Source organism: Sinocyclocheilus anshuiensis, unplaced genomic scaffold, assembly GCF_001515605.1.
Source record: "Sinocyclocheilus anshuiensis isolate Anshui unplaced genomic scaffold, SAMN03320099.WGS_v1.1 scaffold392, whole genome shotgun sequence".
Lineage (NCBI taxonomy): Eukaryota > Metazoa > Chordata > Actinopteri > Cypriniformes > Cyprinidae > Sinocyclocheilus > Sinocyclocheilus anshuiensis.
Genome location: NW_015557091.1, coordinates 476,416 through 489,337, shown reverse-complemented (window position 1 = coordinate 489,337; position 12,922 = coordinate 476,416). Strand labels below are relative to the sequence as shown.

General features: G+C 42.9%; 2 protein-coding genes across 2 annotated transcripts in view; both read right to left on the bottom strand.

Annotated features, from left to right (window-relative positions):
• LOC107677113 (SH3 and multiple ankyrin repeat domains protein 1-like) overlaps positions 1-12,922 on the bottom strand; it is a 57,254-nt gene that overhangs the window by 1,960 nt on the left and 42,372 nt on the right. The window contains exons 16-30 of the mRNA XM_016471909.1: positions 11,014-11,096; positions 10,791-10,915; positions 9,568-9,703; positions 9,398-9,478; positions 9,221-9,229; positions 8,238-8,264; positions 7,936-7,995; positions 7,661-7,776; positions 6,887-7,010; positions 6,532-6,779; positions 5,460-5,906; positions 5,383-5,392; positions 5,028-5,275; positions 816-4,402; positions 1-332 (exon numbers count right to left, since the gene is read on the bottom strand). Coding sequence (XP_016327395.1) covers positions 1-332; positions 816-4,402; positions 5,028-5,275; positions 5,383-5,392; positions 5,460-5,906; positions 6,532-6,779; positions 6,887-7,010; positions 7,661-7,776; positions 7,936-7,995; positions 8,238-8,264; positions 9,221-9,229; positions 9,398-9,478; positions 9,568-9,703; positions 10,791-10,915; positions 11,014-11,096 — 5,633 coding nt within the window. The remainder of the gene's footprint in view (positions 333-815; positions 4,403-5,027; positions 5,276-5,382; positions 5,393-5,459; positions 5,907-6,531; positions 6,780-6,886; positions 7,011-7,660; positions 7,777-7,935; positions 7,996-8,237; positions 8,265-9,220; positions 9,230-9,397; positions 9,479-9,567; positions 9,704-10,790; positions 10,916-11,013; positions 11,097-12,922) is intronic.
• LOC107677276 (SH3 and multiple ankyrin repeat domains protein 1-like) lies at positions 4,800-5,456 on the bottom strand. Its single transcript, XM_016472123.1, has 3 exons — positions 5,383-5,456; positions 5,028-5,275; positions 4,800-4,900 (listed from the first exon to the last, which is right to left on the bottom strand). The coding sequence occupies exons 1-3, from the start codon at positions 5,402-5,404 to the stop codon at positions 4,874-4,876; spliced, it is 297 nt and encodes a 98-aa protein (XP_016327609.1). The 5' UTR covers positions 5,405-5,456; the 3' UTR covers positions 4,800-4,873.

The following is a 12,922-nucleotide window of genomic DNA, read 5'->3' as shown; positions in this document are numbered from 1 at the left end:
CATGAGCCAGGGAAAGAGGAGAGAGGGGGGCATGGGGCAGCGACGGAGGAGACAAAATCCCATGAGGAAAAGAAATAGGAGAATTAGATGGCGTCCAGTCTTTGAGAGGAGGTGGAGCTGGGATTGGGGTGAGAGGTAATGGGGTCGGGGTTAAGGCTGGGGTTGGAGATGTTACAGGAAGAGGAGACGAAGGTACAGGGTTACGGTTCAGAGCAACAGAGGGGCAGTTAGATGTTAAAGAGTTAGGGGGAAGGTTTGGAGAGAAGGGGCGTTGGAGAGACGGCACAGAAGCAGGGAGGAGAGGTGCACAGCCAGAGGGATCACCTGGAAACCTGTGAAAAAGTAAATAATGTGTGTAAACCAGAAAAATAACAGTAATGCCCATTTAATTCAGACAAAATAAGCAATAAAACTAGATTAGAGGTGTTTGCCAGTGAAAAAAATTGCCAAAACAATGCTGGGGTGTTTGCCGGGGATTTCTATGTGGTTGCTAAAACATAATGAGAGATTTTAACTTTTTTCTTTTGGTTGCTATGATTTGAGGTATCATTCACATCTGTAGCACAAACAGCACGAGATAATATACATATGTATTTGGCATATGTGCACTGTCTTGTGAAACCTGTTTTTTTTTTCTTCCTACACTCCATTTGACATACAGTCAGAGAATAAAGGTATGTAGTCAATATAGAATTGTACATCAGACCATATTATGAATCCATAAATCCAGGTAATTCTTGAAGGGTTCACAAACTTTTTATTGCAACTGTACTGTAAGAACGTGAGTGTCTTTTTGTTTTCACAAGATGTCTCACCTATGATTTGACGGTGGTGCCTGACCCTGCCAGCCACCAAGCTGTTGTAGTTTACTGCTGAGTTCATTTATGATGCTGGCCTTAACATTGGAGAGAGGAGAGTTCAGACGACGATCCATAAATGCTGGAATCTTTACAGCAGCTTCACCTCCTCTTCCCTGTTCTTGCTCTTCCTCTTCCCTTGACCTGTACATGTTGGGAGCGGTGCTAGCCTGCCGCTGTAGCAGTGGTCCGGTTTGTCCATTTTCTGTGTGCGCATGATATTTTGACATATTTTGAATGTGTGTTTTTGCGAGTGGCGGGTTTGGAGGTTTGGATTTATGCATGGGCGGTTTGTGTGTTTTTTGAGCTAATTTATCGGGGTGAGAAAGAGACGAATCCAGGGACACTCTTTGGTCTCCTTTGAATCCATCCCCTACTATCCCACTCTCCATGCTTTCTCCCCATCTTCCTCCCCTCTCCTTCTCTCGGCCTCCTTCTAGTTCCCTTCTTTCTCCGAAGTTTTCCATGTGGTGATCACTGCTGCTGTGACTATCCAGTTCCTCAATCCCAGAATCAACCACAGCCTCCGACCAATCACGCCCCTTAAGAGCTGGAGGAATTCGTTCACCTGCGATAACTGATGCACTTTCCAAAGGCATTGTTGTGGTGACAGTCATTACAGCTGCAGTTGCAGCCACAGTAGAATATGACATAGAAATGTTAGCGTGGCCTTGTTGCGGGTAGAAAAGTGGGAGAGGCCGATGCAATGACATAGGGTGAGATGAGGCGTTTGGGGCGGAAGGGGAACTCGATGAAGGGAATATCTGAGGAGAAGGAAGAGATGGGGAGAGAGCTGACTGGGTCAGATTGGCCACCTCACTGTCATAAGATGTAAGACTAGAAGCAGCAGAATCTCCCGCTTGTGGCGAGGGTAAAGGTTGGGGTTGGCTGTTGTGTGGGTGCTGAGAATAGCTTGAGGGTTGGGACTGGGGTGGGTTTGCGGGAGGTATTTTGGGACACAGCTGTGGAGTGGGGATTAGAGGAGATGGTGGGAAAAGAAATGGATGTACCACAGCAGAAGGATGGACGGGTGTCTGCTGTGAGTCAGCTTGCATGTTGTCCAGTAGGGACATGGCATCTTGCGGGGGTTTGGAAAGCGTTTGCAGAGACTGTTGCTCCTTGGGTGGTTGAGATCCTGACAGCTCCTTCTGTTGCTGTTGTTGATTATATTCTGTTGTTCCATGGGTGTCTATTTCTATTCCATTTGCAAACTGTATAGGGGGAGGTAGGGGCTCTGCAAACACGAACTCATCGTCCACATCCACAGATGGAGTAGGGGGTGGAAGCACCATCACATCGCCACCCTCTCCAACCCCTAGATTTCCCCCTCTCTTTGTATCCTTCTCTCCCTCCTTTTCCATCCCACTCTCTCCCATCTTCTGTCCTCCCCTGTCATCCTGGGAATTACTGGTGGAACTTTTGTCAGCCGTGCCGAGTTCACTCTCCTTGCCTATAAAGGAAGATGCACTTTCCAAAGGCATTGTTGTGGTGACAGTCATTACAGCTGCAGTTGCAGCCACAGTAGAATATGACATAGAAATGTTAGCGTGGCCTTGTTGCGGGTAGAAAAGTGGGAGAGGCCGATGCAATGACATAGGGTGAGATGAGGCGTTTGGGGCGGAAGGGGAACTCGATGAAGGGAATATCTGAGGAGAAGGAAGAGATGGGGAGAGAGCTGACTGGGTCAGATTGGCCACCTCACTGTCATAAGATGTAAGACTAGAAGCAGCAGAATCTCCCGCTTGTGGCGAGGGTAAAGGTTGGGGTTGGCTGTTGTGTGGGTGCTGAGAATAGCTTGAGGGTTGGGACTGGGGTGGGTTTGCGGGAGGTATTTTGGGACACAGCTGTGGAGTGGGGATTAGAGGAGATGGTGGGAAAAGAAATGGATGTACCACAGCAGAAGGATGGACGGGTGTCTGCTGTGAGTCAGCTTGCATGTTGTCCAGTAGGGACATGGCATCTTGCGGGGGTTTGGAAAGCGTTTGCAGAGACTGTTGCTCCTTGGGTGGTTGAGATCCTGACAGCTCCTTCTGTTGCTGTTGTTGATTATATTCTGTTGTTCCATGGGTGTCTATTTCTATTCCATTTGCAAACTGTATAGGGGGAGGTAGGGGCTCTGCAAACACGAACTCATCGTCCACATCCACAGATGGAGTAGGGGGTGGAAGCACCATCACATCGCCACCCTCTCCAACCCCTAGATTTCCCCCTCTCTTTGTATCCTTCTCTCCCTCCTTTTCCATCCCACTCTCTCCCATCTTCTGTCCTCCCCTGTCATCCTGGGAATTACTGGTGGAACTTTTGTCAGCCGTGCCGAGTTCGCTCTCCTTGCCTATAAAGGAAGGCCTGCGGGGAGGAGGCTTGGGCGGTATCCTCTTGTGCCCTTCCCTTTCTCGGTCCCGCATGTAAGTGTGGTACTGATTGGCTCTGTTGTCTCTGTCCTGAAGGTGAGACTGGTACTGACTGGCTTGATTGTCTGTAAACCGCACCTTTGGTGCTGCTCTTTCCTCTCTATCCACAATATTCTGTTCACTCCATTCCAAGCTCCCCGTCCCACCACCACTTAATCGAAGCATCCGAGGAGACTGGGGGCGACTCTGTGGGACTGGCCCACTTGTTGTTGGAGAGGCACCACCAAGGTAGAGTGAGGTGTGTGATTGGTAGATGTAGAATGGAGGAACATGTTTTTGGCTTGTAGGGGAGACCGCAGAAGGAAAAGCTCCGGTGCTGGACAGCTGCCGACCAAAGTGGCGTTCCTCTCTACGATTACGGTGGTCGTCTTTCAGCGCTCGCTCGCGTGCAGCCAGTGCGAGTCCAAGTGGGCTTGTTGGGTCTAGAACCTTCCCCGTCAATGGGTGGATGAAGGTAGTGGCTTGATGAGGTGTAGCTGATGCGTACTGTGGCAACCCAAACGCAGGTGGCATGCTTAAGGCATCACCGGAGATCAATCCCTCATCAATAGATTTAGAAGGGCGTAAACGAGCGGAGGTATTGGCCTCCAATGAAGTCTGAGCAGACTCCTGCTCATCTAACATGTCCTCCTCAGAGGAGTAATAGAATGAGGTGCTTCTCCGACGGGAGTCACGGTAGCATTCACGTTCCCGCTGTGCTTTGCTCTTGCCCAGTGTTTCCAGTTTTGATGGGATATTTGGTGGTTGAGGTGGAGCGGGCGTAGGAGCCACAACTGGGTTTTGAGGCTTTGCCTCTTCCTGCTCTTCATTATTCTCAGGAGACGGCACTGTATCCTCACTGCTCGCACGGCTACTGTGCCCAGAGCTGCTGGTAGAAGGCGCTTTCACAATAATAGTTGGGATCGAAATGGAACTTTTTTCCAACTTTCCTCTGCCAGTCTCCTCCACCTTGCGCTGCTTTACCAACATCCCTTTCCCACCTTGCCGACCTGCAATCTTGGCCACCGCTGGCGCTTGGTTCCGCTGTGCTGTAGACTGCTTGGGGCCCACATCAGAGGGAGGCACGGCATTGCTATAGCCACGCCTCAGGCCGCCCATTCTTGATCCTCCCATCTTGCTGGTATCAGTTTCAGCCTGTGAAAGACAATATTTCAAAGTCTTAAAGGGATAGTTCACCCAAAAATGATAATTCAGTCATAATTTACTCACCCTTCTGTTGTTCTAATTCCGTATTCCCTTCTTTATTTTTTGGACCATTAATTACGCAAATACCATTTATCTTGTAACACATTCATTTGGTCATTATTTACTATAGTATATAAGAAGTATATAAATCAAAAGATTGAAGGGTGATTCTCACAAAACTGTATTTTCTGCAAGCTTATTTCAAGATAAATTTTGATATATTTTCAAAAAAGGACACTTGGAGACTCCAAAGGACACCAAAGAACCAAATGATATAAGAAGTTCATATAATTGATACTTGGATAACTCACTGAAAACACAACTTGAGTCTCTGCTCTCTCTGCCATCTCTGATGTAATCAGCCTGGTTTTCTTTACAAGCACTGTTTTGGAGTTGGACTGATTGTTTAAATGCATTCGCTTACTGGATCACTGGACTAAAAATTATCTGATTGCAAACAAGCGAAATTGGGTAAAAGGTTTAGAATAGAAATTGTGTTTCAGTAATTTTGCATTAATTGTGTTAAATTATTTTAACATGTTAAGGATTTTGACCAGCGCTATCAAGCTCTTACCCTGCGGTTGGGCGGGACCCTGTGCTGTGTCTGGCTATGAGGCAGGTGGTGTGATGGAGGCAGAGGAGGAACAGCATAAAAATGTGTTGGTGCTGCTCTCCTGTCTGTGTGGCCACCGGCAGACAGGGGAGGCTCAGGCGCTGAGGTGTCGGGTGGAGGAGGGATGTCCTCTGGTCCAGGCACAGAAAGACTACGAGACAGCTTCATAGTAGGAGGATGGAGATGTACCCTCTCCTCCTCGGTCCCTCCTTTGGACAGAAGACATGCAGAACACAGTTACATAAATTGCTCTAAGAATTACAGAGCAATTGGAGTGAATAGCAATGGATTCAACACTTGTTGCATTTAAACTCACCCATGGATTTCTGACGCATCATGATAGCACGCTGAGTTGAATGGCCTGATGAAAACTGGGCTTGGTTGTAACCATACCCAGGCCCTGATGATGCTCTTGCCCAGTGTTTCCAGTTTTGATGGGATATTTGGTGGTTGAGGTGGAGCGGGCGTAGGAGCCACAACTGGGTTTTGAGGCTTTGCCTCTTCCTGCTCTTCATTATTCTCAGGAGACGGCACTGTATCCTCACTGCTCGCACGGCTACTGTGCCCAGAGCTGCTGGTAGAAGGCGCTTTCACAATAATAGTTGGGATCGAAATGGAACTTTTTTCCAACTTTCCTCTGCCAGTCTCCTCCACCTTGCGCTGCTTTACCAACATCCCTTTCCCACCTTGCCGACCTGCAATCTTGGCCACCGCTGGCGCTTGGTTCCGCTGTGCTGTAGACTGCTTGGGGCCCACATCAGAGGGAGGCACGGCATTGCTATAGCCACGCCTCAGGCCGCCCATTCTTGATCCTCCCATCTTGCTGGTATCAGTTTCAGCCTGTGAAAGACAATATTTCAAAGTCTTAAAGGGATAGTTCACCCAAAAATGATAATTCAGTCATAATTTACTCACCCTTCTGTTGTTCTAATTCCGTATTCCCTTCTTTATTTTTTGGACCATTAATTACGCAAATACCATTTATCTTGTAACACATTCATTTGGTCATTATTTACTATAGTATATAAGAAGTATATAAATCAAAAGATTGAAGGGTGATTCTCACAAAACTGTATTTTCTGCAAGCTTATTTCAAGATAAATTTTGATATATTTTCAAAAAAGGACACTTGGAGACTCCAAAGGACACCAAAGAACCAAATGATATAAGAAGTTCATATAATTGATACTTGGATAACTCACTGAAAACACAACTTGAGTCTCTGCTCTCTCTGCCATCTCTGATGTAATCAGCCTGGTTTTCTTTACAAGCACTGTTTTGGAGTTGGACTGATTGTTTAAATGCATTCGCTTACTGGATCACTGGACTAAAAATTATCTGATTGCAAACAAGCGAAATTGGGTAAAAGGTTTAGAATAGAAATTGTGTTTCAGTAATTTTGCATTAATTGTGTTAAATTATTTTAACATGTTAAGGATTTTGACCAGCGCTATCAAGCTCTTACCCTGCGGTTGGGCGGGACCCTGTGCTGTGTCTGGCTATGAGGCAGGTGGTGTGATGGAGGCAGAGGAGGAACAGCATAAAAATGTGTTGGTGCTGCTCTCCTGTCTGTGTGGCCACCGGCAGACAGGGGAGGCTCAGGCGCTGAGGTGTCGGGTGGAGGAGGGATGTCCTCTGGTCCAGGCACAGAAAGACTACGAGACAGCTTCATAGTAGGAGGATGGAGATGTACCCTCTCCTCCTCGGTCCCTCCTTTGGACAGAAGACATGCAGAACACAGTTACATAAATTGCTCTAAGAATTACAGAGCAATTGGAGTGAATAGCAATGGATTCAACACTTGTTGCATTTAAACTCACCCATGGATTTCTGACGCATCATGATAGCACGCTGAGTTGAATGGCCTGATGAAAACTGGGCTTGGTTGTAACCATACCCAGGCCCTGATGACATCACGCCAACACCTGATTGTTCAAAAGTTTGCTGTAAAAAAGGGAAAAGACTGATGGGATGGAATATTTAGCACATTTCCTTGCTGCCTCAGTGAAAGACGACTCTACATCACACAATCTTACAACTCTACTTCCACACAATAACTGCTTGTAAATATACTTTTTCTCAGCACCTGCAGCACAGATGCGGTATCACTCTTACACTTATTACTAGGCGAAAAGCCTTACTAACATGACTGTGCAACAGCTAAGACCAGGCGAGCAAATGCAAGTGGTCATATGTGGCAACACACATCAAAGAACCCTTTTCTTCTGTCAAAACTACTGTTTCAAAGCTGTATATAAAACTCTTTTCAAGATTTTCTTGTAGCTACTGAGCAAGCTGATGCAATAATCAAACAAGATTTCATGTGTGAAAGCAAATTGTTTTGTTCTGAACATTTCACCAATTTAAGTCCCCGCACAGCATTTTTTTATGCCGAAATATTTAGCTAAATGCTGCTGCTCATACTGTTGTTTTTTTTAAAGATGCTTGTTAAAGTTTATGCTGATGATAAATGACAAAAGATGCCATACTGACTGTAGTTTAAATTATGAGTAACTTGACTTCAAAAGTAGCTTCCTCAAGATTGTCGAAACTCTATGTTAATCAGAACAGATATAATGAAACCGAGATGTTACCTCATTAGCGTTAAAGCCCTTGTTTCGTTCCTTCTTGCCCCCGTGACCTCTGTGACCCTGAGAGTCTGATGTGCTAATTGTATGCTGAGCAGCGGCTAGAATCTCATCCAGCTTATCTGGAGGACGACAGGAGAAAATGAACATGCTACAAAACTTGAGGTGAATCACCTGGATATAATAATATACTTTAAATGTGAGATTCAAAAGTGTGCATACAGTAAAAAAATTTATATCAGGAGATGAAATATAATAAATGAAAAGGACGGGTTTCTTACTAAGGGCCATTTGATAGACGCTCTTCTTCTTTTCTGGAGCTTGAGAGCTTTCTGTATGATCTGAGCATCGACACATACAAAAAAATTAGCAACTTCACACACAAATACACAGAGACAGCTACACATGTATCTGACCATAATGATCCTAATACATGATCCACACATGCCAGAGAAACTTGTGGAATTTCATGAATTGCTCTTAAATGCATCCTATGTGGTAATCATACTAACTAGAGGCAGTCATAATACACATTTCATAATCCCTTATGCATTTGAAGAAAACAAAAGAACAATCAAGTCACCTGGTTTCTTCTTCCATGGCGAGGCAGCTGCAAAAGGAAGTGAGTAATGGTAAAAATGCAATAATATGCTTTTATAAGTGCATGTTTAACCGGACACTATGGTGACAATGTAACATTTCACATTTTTTTAATCATTATTTCAAATTATTCCCTTGTAACAGTATTAACAATCGGTGTCAATAAACAGCAAGTATTTTTCTCAAGTTTGCAGTCTATTTTCAGTTGTCATGGTAACAAACTAAGAAGAAAACTGACAGCCAACAAACATTATAACATGTTTTCACTGTCACTGAAAGAAACAAATTTTATAACTAATACATATAAACTGCATACTGTTGTTTATTGTTTAAAATCTAGACTGATGCTGACTGATAAACTAATTAAGGACATTAATAACCTTGATAAATTTTATATGAGAAGACAGATTATCCAACTAAAAAACTGAAACTCTCTGCAACACTATGATATGATCAAACAGTTAATTTCGTAAAACCTGTCAGAAAACTAAGACATATTTCACCCCTAAAACAAGAAAGTATTTTTTGCATAATGAAAACGAGGCCTGTTTTAGGATAATTTGTGTTTTGTTTTTGCATTGTAACATTCTTTTCATGACCAAATACAATTTCCAATTAATAATATTAAAATAGTATTTAAATATTATGGTTGTGAAATACAAATACTGTAAAAAAAAAAAACTATTATTTTAATGAGAATCTACTGACAGTCACTGAGCAGAATAGCATGGAGAAGCATCGTGAAAAAAAATTTAAACATCCATATGCAACAAATATGCTCATTTCCCATAAACTGACAATATGCATTGCTATAAAATGACATTTCACATAAAAATAAAAATAAAAACTTTTTAGGATTCATAGTTAGTTAGTTGGTATTTTGGGGTGAAATGTGTCCTGGATAATTTTTGTGAGATTCATTCTAAAATATTATAATGGTTCAAAATGACAAGGCATTGCACAAACCTTTCTCCACTGTGTGCAAAGAAGAAAGAAAGACAAAGAAGCAAATTATCAGCCAAAAAGAGGATTGAAAGTGTAATATCAGAGTTTATGATAACAGTAAATGCTTAATAGAATAACATGCATTTCATGCGTGTATGTGTATGGAAGGTGTGCGTATATGTGTTTGTAAGACTGTACCCATCTCCTCCAGTTCTGAAGTCATGGATTTGGAGCGCAGAGCTATAGCCGGAGGGGTCAGCCGCTTGCTCTGCTGGGGAACTAAAGGGAGAGAGAGTGCTGTTAAACCAAATCAAAAACTGCCTGCAATGCCATTCATTCATACTCCCACAGACAAAATGCTCTCTGACCTTTCTTCTTAGGCATTTCCTCCATCTCAGGATTTCGCGCTACCATGACGACCTTCACCATCAGACTGTTCCCGCCCTGGCGAATCATGTTCACCACCTGCCTGTGACCCACCTTCACCACATTGATTCCATTCACCTGTGAAAATACAGCCATAATATTTCAATCAGTAGTAACTTAAGATACATTGTAATGCACATAACCATTCAAAGGTTGCAGGTCAGTATTTTTTAAAAGAAAGAATTACAAAGAATACTGAAAAAATGCATCACAGTGTATCTCACATATCGTATCACTTATAATAATATATAATAAATATATAGAAAAGAAGCACAACTGTTCTTAACATTGATAATAATCAGAAATGTTTCTTGAGCAGTGAATAAGCATATTAGAATGATTTCTGAAGATCATGTGACACTGAAGACTGGAGTAATGATGCTGAAAATTCAGCTTTGATCACAAGAATAAATTACATTTTAAAACATAAATAAATAAAAACCACTAAATCGTAAATCGTAATAAAATTTCACAATATTAGCATTTTTATTGCATTTTTAATCAAATAAATGCTAAATGCTAAAAAAATTTTACCAAACCTGAACTTTTGAACGTGTATATTCCAAATATTTTTCAATTCAGGTGATTTTCACAAAGATTTACAAAGATTGTTTTTTTTTTAAAGAAAACTATATTTAAAAATTATATAAGAAAGGAAATTTGATTTGCAGTTTGGAGAAAGAGAGAGAAACACAAGTGGGTGTCTTGAGCATTATCATCAGACTTGATTCAAAATGATTCAACATGATTCACACACTCCAAATTAACCAGCTGGGAACCGTGAGGTGAAGGTTTTTGCTAACAGGGCGTTGCGTCTGGAGACGTATCAATAAAAATATATTTTGCAGCACCACATACTCAAGATGGCATACACAGAGAACACAAGATCCATGTCATCTTCTCTTCCAGAATCAAATTAAAGTAGGCAACACAAGTATCTCAGTGAGGTTTATCACCTCAGTGTAGGTGTTAAGATTTGTTCAGTGTTGAGTTTAACACCTCACAGACTGGAGACTATACCGCTAAACTAGTTTTGGCTTTTGTAGCGATGCAGCGTTCGGTCTTCTATATAACATTCTATGGCTCTTTATCTAATAAAAACTTTTTTTGGTTCAGTAGATGTCTAAAACAAGGTTGCATCAAAGGAGGCGACATCTTTGCTGACCTCGATCAGGAAGTCCCCCATCCGCAGGCCGGACCTCCACGCGACGCCCCCTTCGTCGACAGACTCGAGGTACTGCAGAGCAGGAAAGGCTGGAGTCGGGCTGAACTCCTCAACAGGAGTCTGGGCTGGAGATCACAGATCACAATCATGGACGTGATCCATCTATGTCATGCTGTGCTCTGTTATCAAACCAGAAAAGAGCTCGCTGATGTCCATCACTTACCTTTGGCCCCTCGGAGTACAAAACCGAAGCCTTCATTGTCTTTTTTCTGCAGAAGTACAGTTTTCTCCTTTATGATGTAGTCACTGTCAGAGAGAGAAGAGAGAAGCTCATATGAAAGACTACTAATAATAACGGAAAACGTCTCAGGTTGCGCATGTAACCATGGTTCCCTGAGAAGGGGAACGAGACACTGCGTCCCCTAGAGGGTGCTATGGGGAATGCCTCCGTATGACCACTGTCTGAAGCATGAGTTAAACACGACAATGAACTTGACATTGGCAGGTGGCAGCCTATGACATCATAGCTGGTGCGGCCGAGAGTATAAAAAGGCACCTGTGAAATACGCCATTCCACTTCTTGCCTGAAGGAGACATGCAGCAATTCCTGAAGCATTGCAAAGGGATTCAGTGTCTCGTTTCCCTTCTCAGGTTTCATGCGTAACCTGAGACGCTTCCTTTCAAATGGGAACTCGCGCTGCATCCTCTAGAGGCCACTATGGGAACGGTGAACCAACGCCGCCATGCTGAAGGGATGAGTGCTTTATTGGTTGAGCTAAGTCAAAGACTCAAAGGAGTCCTCACTCCTGCACCAGCAATGCGATCATAGACCGGAGCTTCTCAAGAACAGAGGCCTCAACAGGAACCTATTTTCTTATTCAGGCCAGCATCCAAGGAGGCTCACAAAGAGCCTAACACTCAGAGCTAGCTTTGCAGAGTGGAGGCCTAAATACAACACCTCTCAAACTGAGAGGTGGCCTAACAACACTCCATACTAAGGTCAGTAGCCAAGGATGCTCCCAGGGAGCCTAACAACCTAGCATACTACCGCCTAGCAAAGCTCTAGGAGCGGAGGCCTCGACATGACAACTCTCTAAAACAAGAGGAGCCCTAACTACACCCTACGCTCAGGACATCCTGTAAGGAGGCTCACAGAGAGCCTACAAACTCACAGATGCTGTCCTAATGGAGCTCTCAATGAAAATAACTGTAGCGAGAGGAGGCCTGACGACGCTTGCAGTAGATGGCAGAGCTCTAGGAGCAGAGACCTCAATATGAGAATCCCTTTGAGTCCACACATTTGTGACATAATGCCGCTTTGACTGTCGGGTAGAAGTCTGCTGTGGAGATCGCCTCAGTGCAGGCGGGAATAGGGACAGCGCGAACTGAGCTTTCACTGAGAAATCTCTTCAGTGCGCGCATTCTGCTCCCTCAGGAGCTACACGTGCGTGCTCCAAACTCATGTACAAACAAACGGTCTCCTGAAGACAAGAAAAAGGATGACGTATTTCACAGGTGCCCTTTTATACTCTCAGCTGCACCAGCTGTGACGTCATAAGCTGCCGCCTGCCAATGTCAAGTTCATTGTTGTGTTTAGACTCATGCTTCATGACAGACCATGCCGGAGGCATTCCCCATAGCACTCTCTAGGGGACGCAGTGTGAGGTCCCATTCGAAAGGGAAACAAACAAATTACAAATGAAAATGGAAAATAAAAAAAATAAAAACAAACTCAAAATATGAATTAAAATAAAATCCCAATTATACAAAAAAGCTTATTTCTGCAACTCACAATTAAGAAATTACTTGTCACCATTTTGGAATATAAACCTAAATCAGGGTTATTGTTAAATAAAACTAAAATCATACATCTAGCTTTTTTATTTCTAAATGAAAAAAAAATAGCTTTTATATTAAATTTTTGTTTAATTCAGTTAGTTGCCAAGGAAACATTATTAATTTTCATTTAGTTTACATTTAAGTACTAATTTACTAAAAGTACTAAAACTGAAACAAAAATGTCTAAAAACCATATATATATATATATATATATATATACTGTATATATATAAATATATATAAATTAAAAATGACAAACACAACAGAAACTTTAAAAATGACTAACACTTTAA

Excerpts from the sequence above, each read along its gene's own strand:
- LOC107677276 (XM_016472123.1), bottom strand. The coding sequence starts at position 5,404 with ATGATGCGTCAGAAATCCATGG. Across the intron at positions 5,276-5,382 it reads GATGCGTCAGAAATCCATGG|GAGGGACCGAGGAGGAGAGG; the intron begins GTGAGTTTAAAT and ends TTCTGTCCAAAG. Across the intron at positions 4,901-5,027 it reads GGGTCCCGCCCAACCGCAGG|ATAATTTTTAGTCCAGTGAT; the intron begins GTAAGAGCTTGA and ends GTTTGCAATCAG.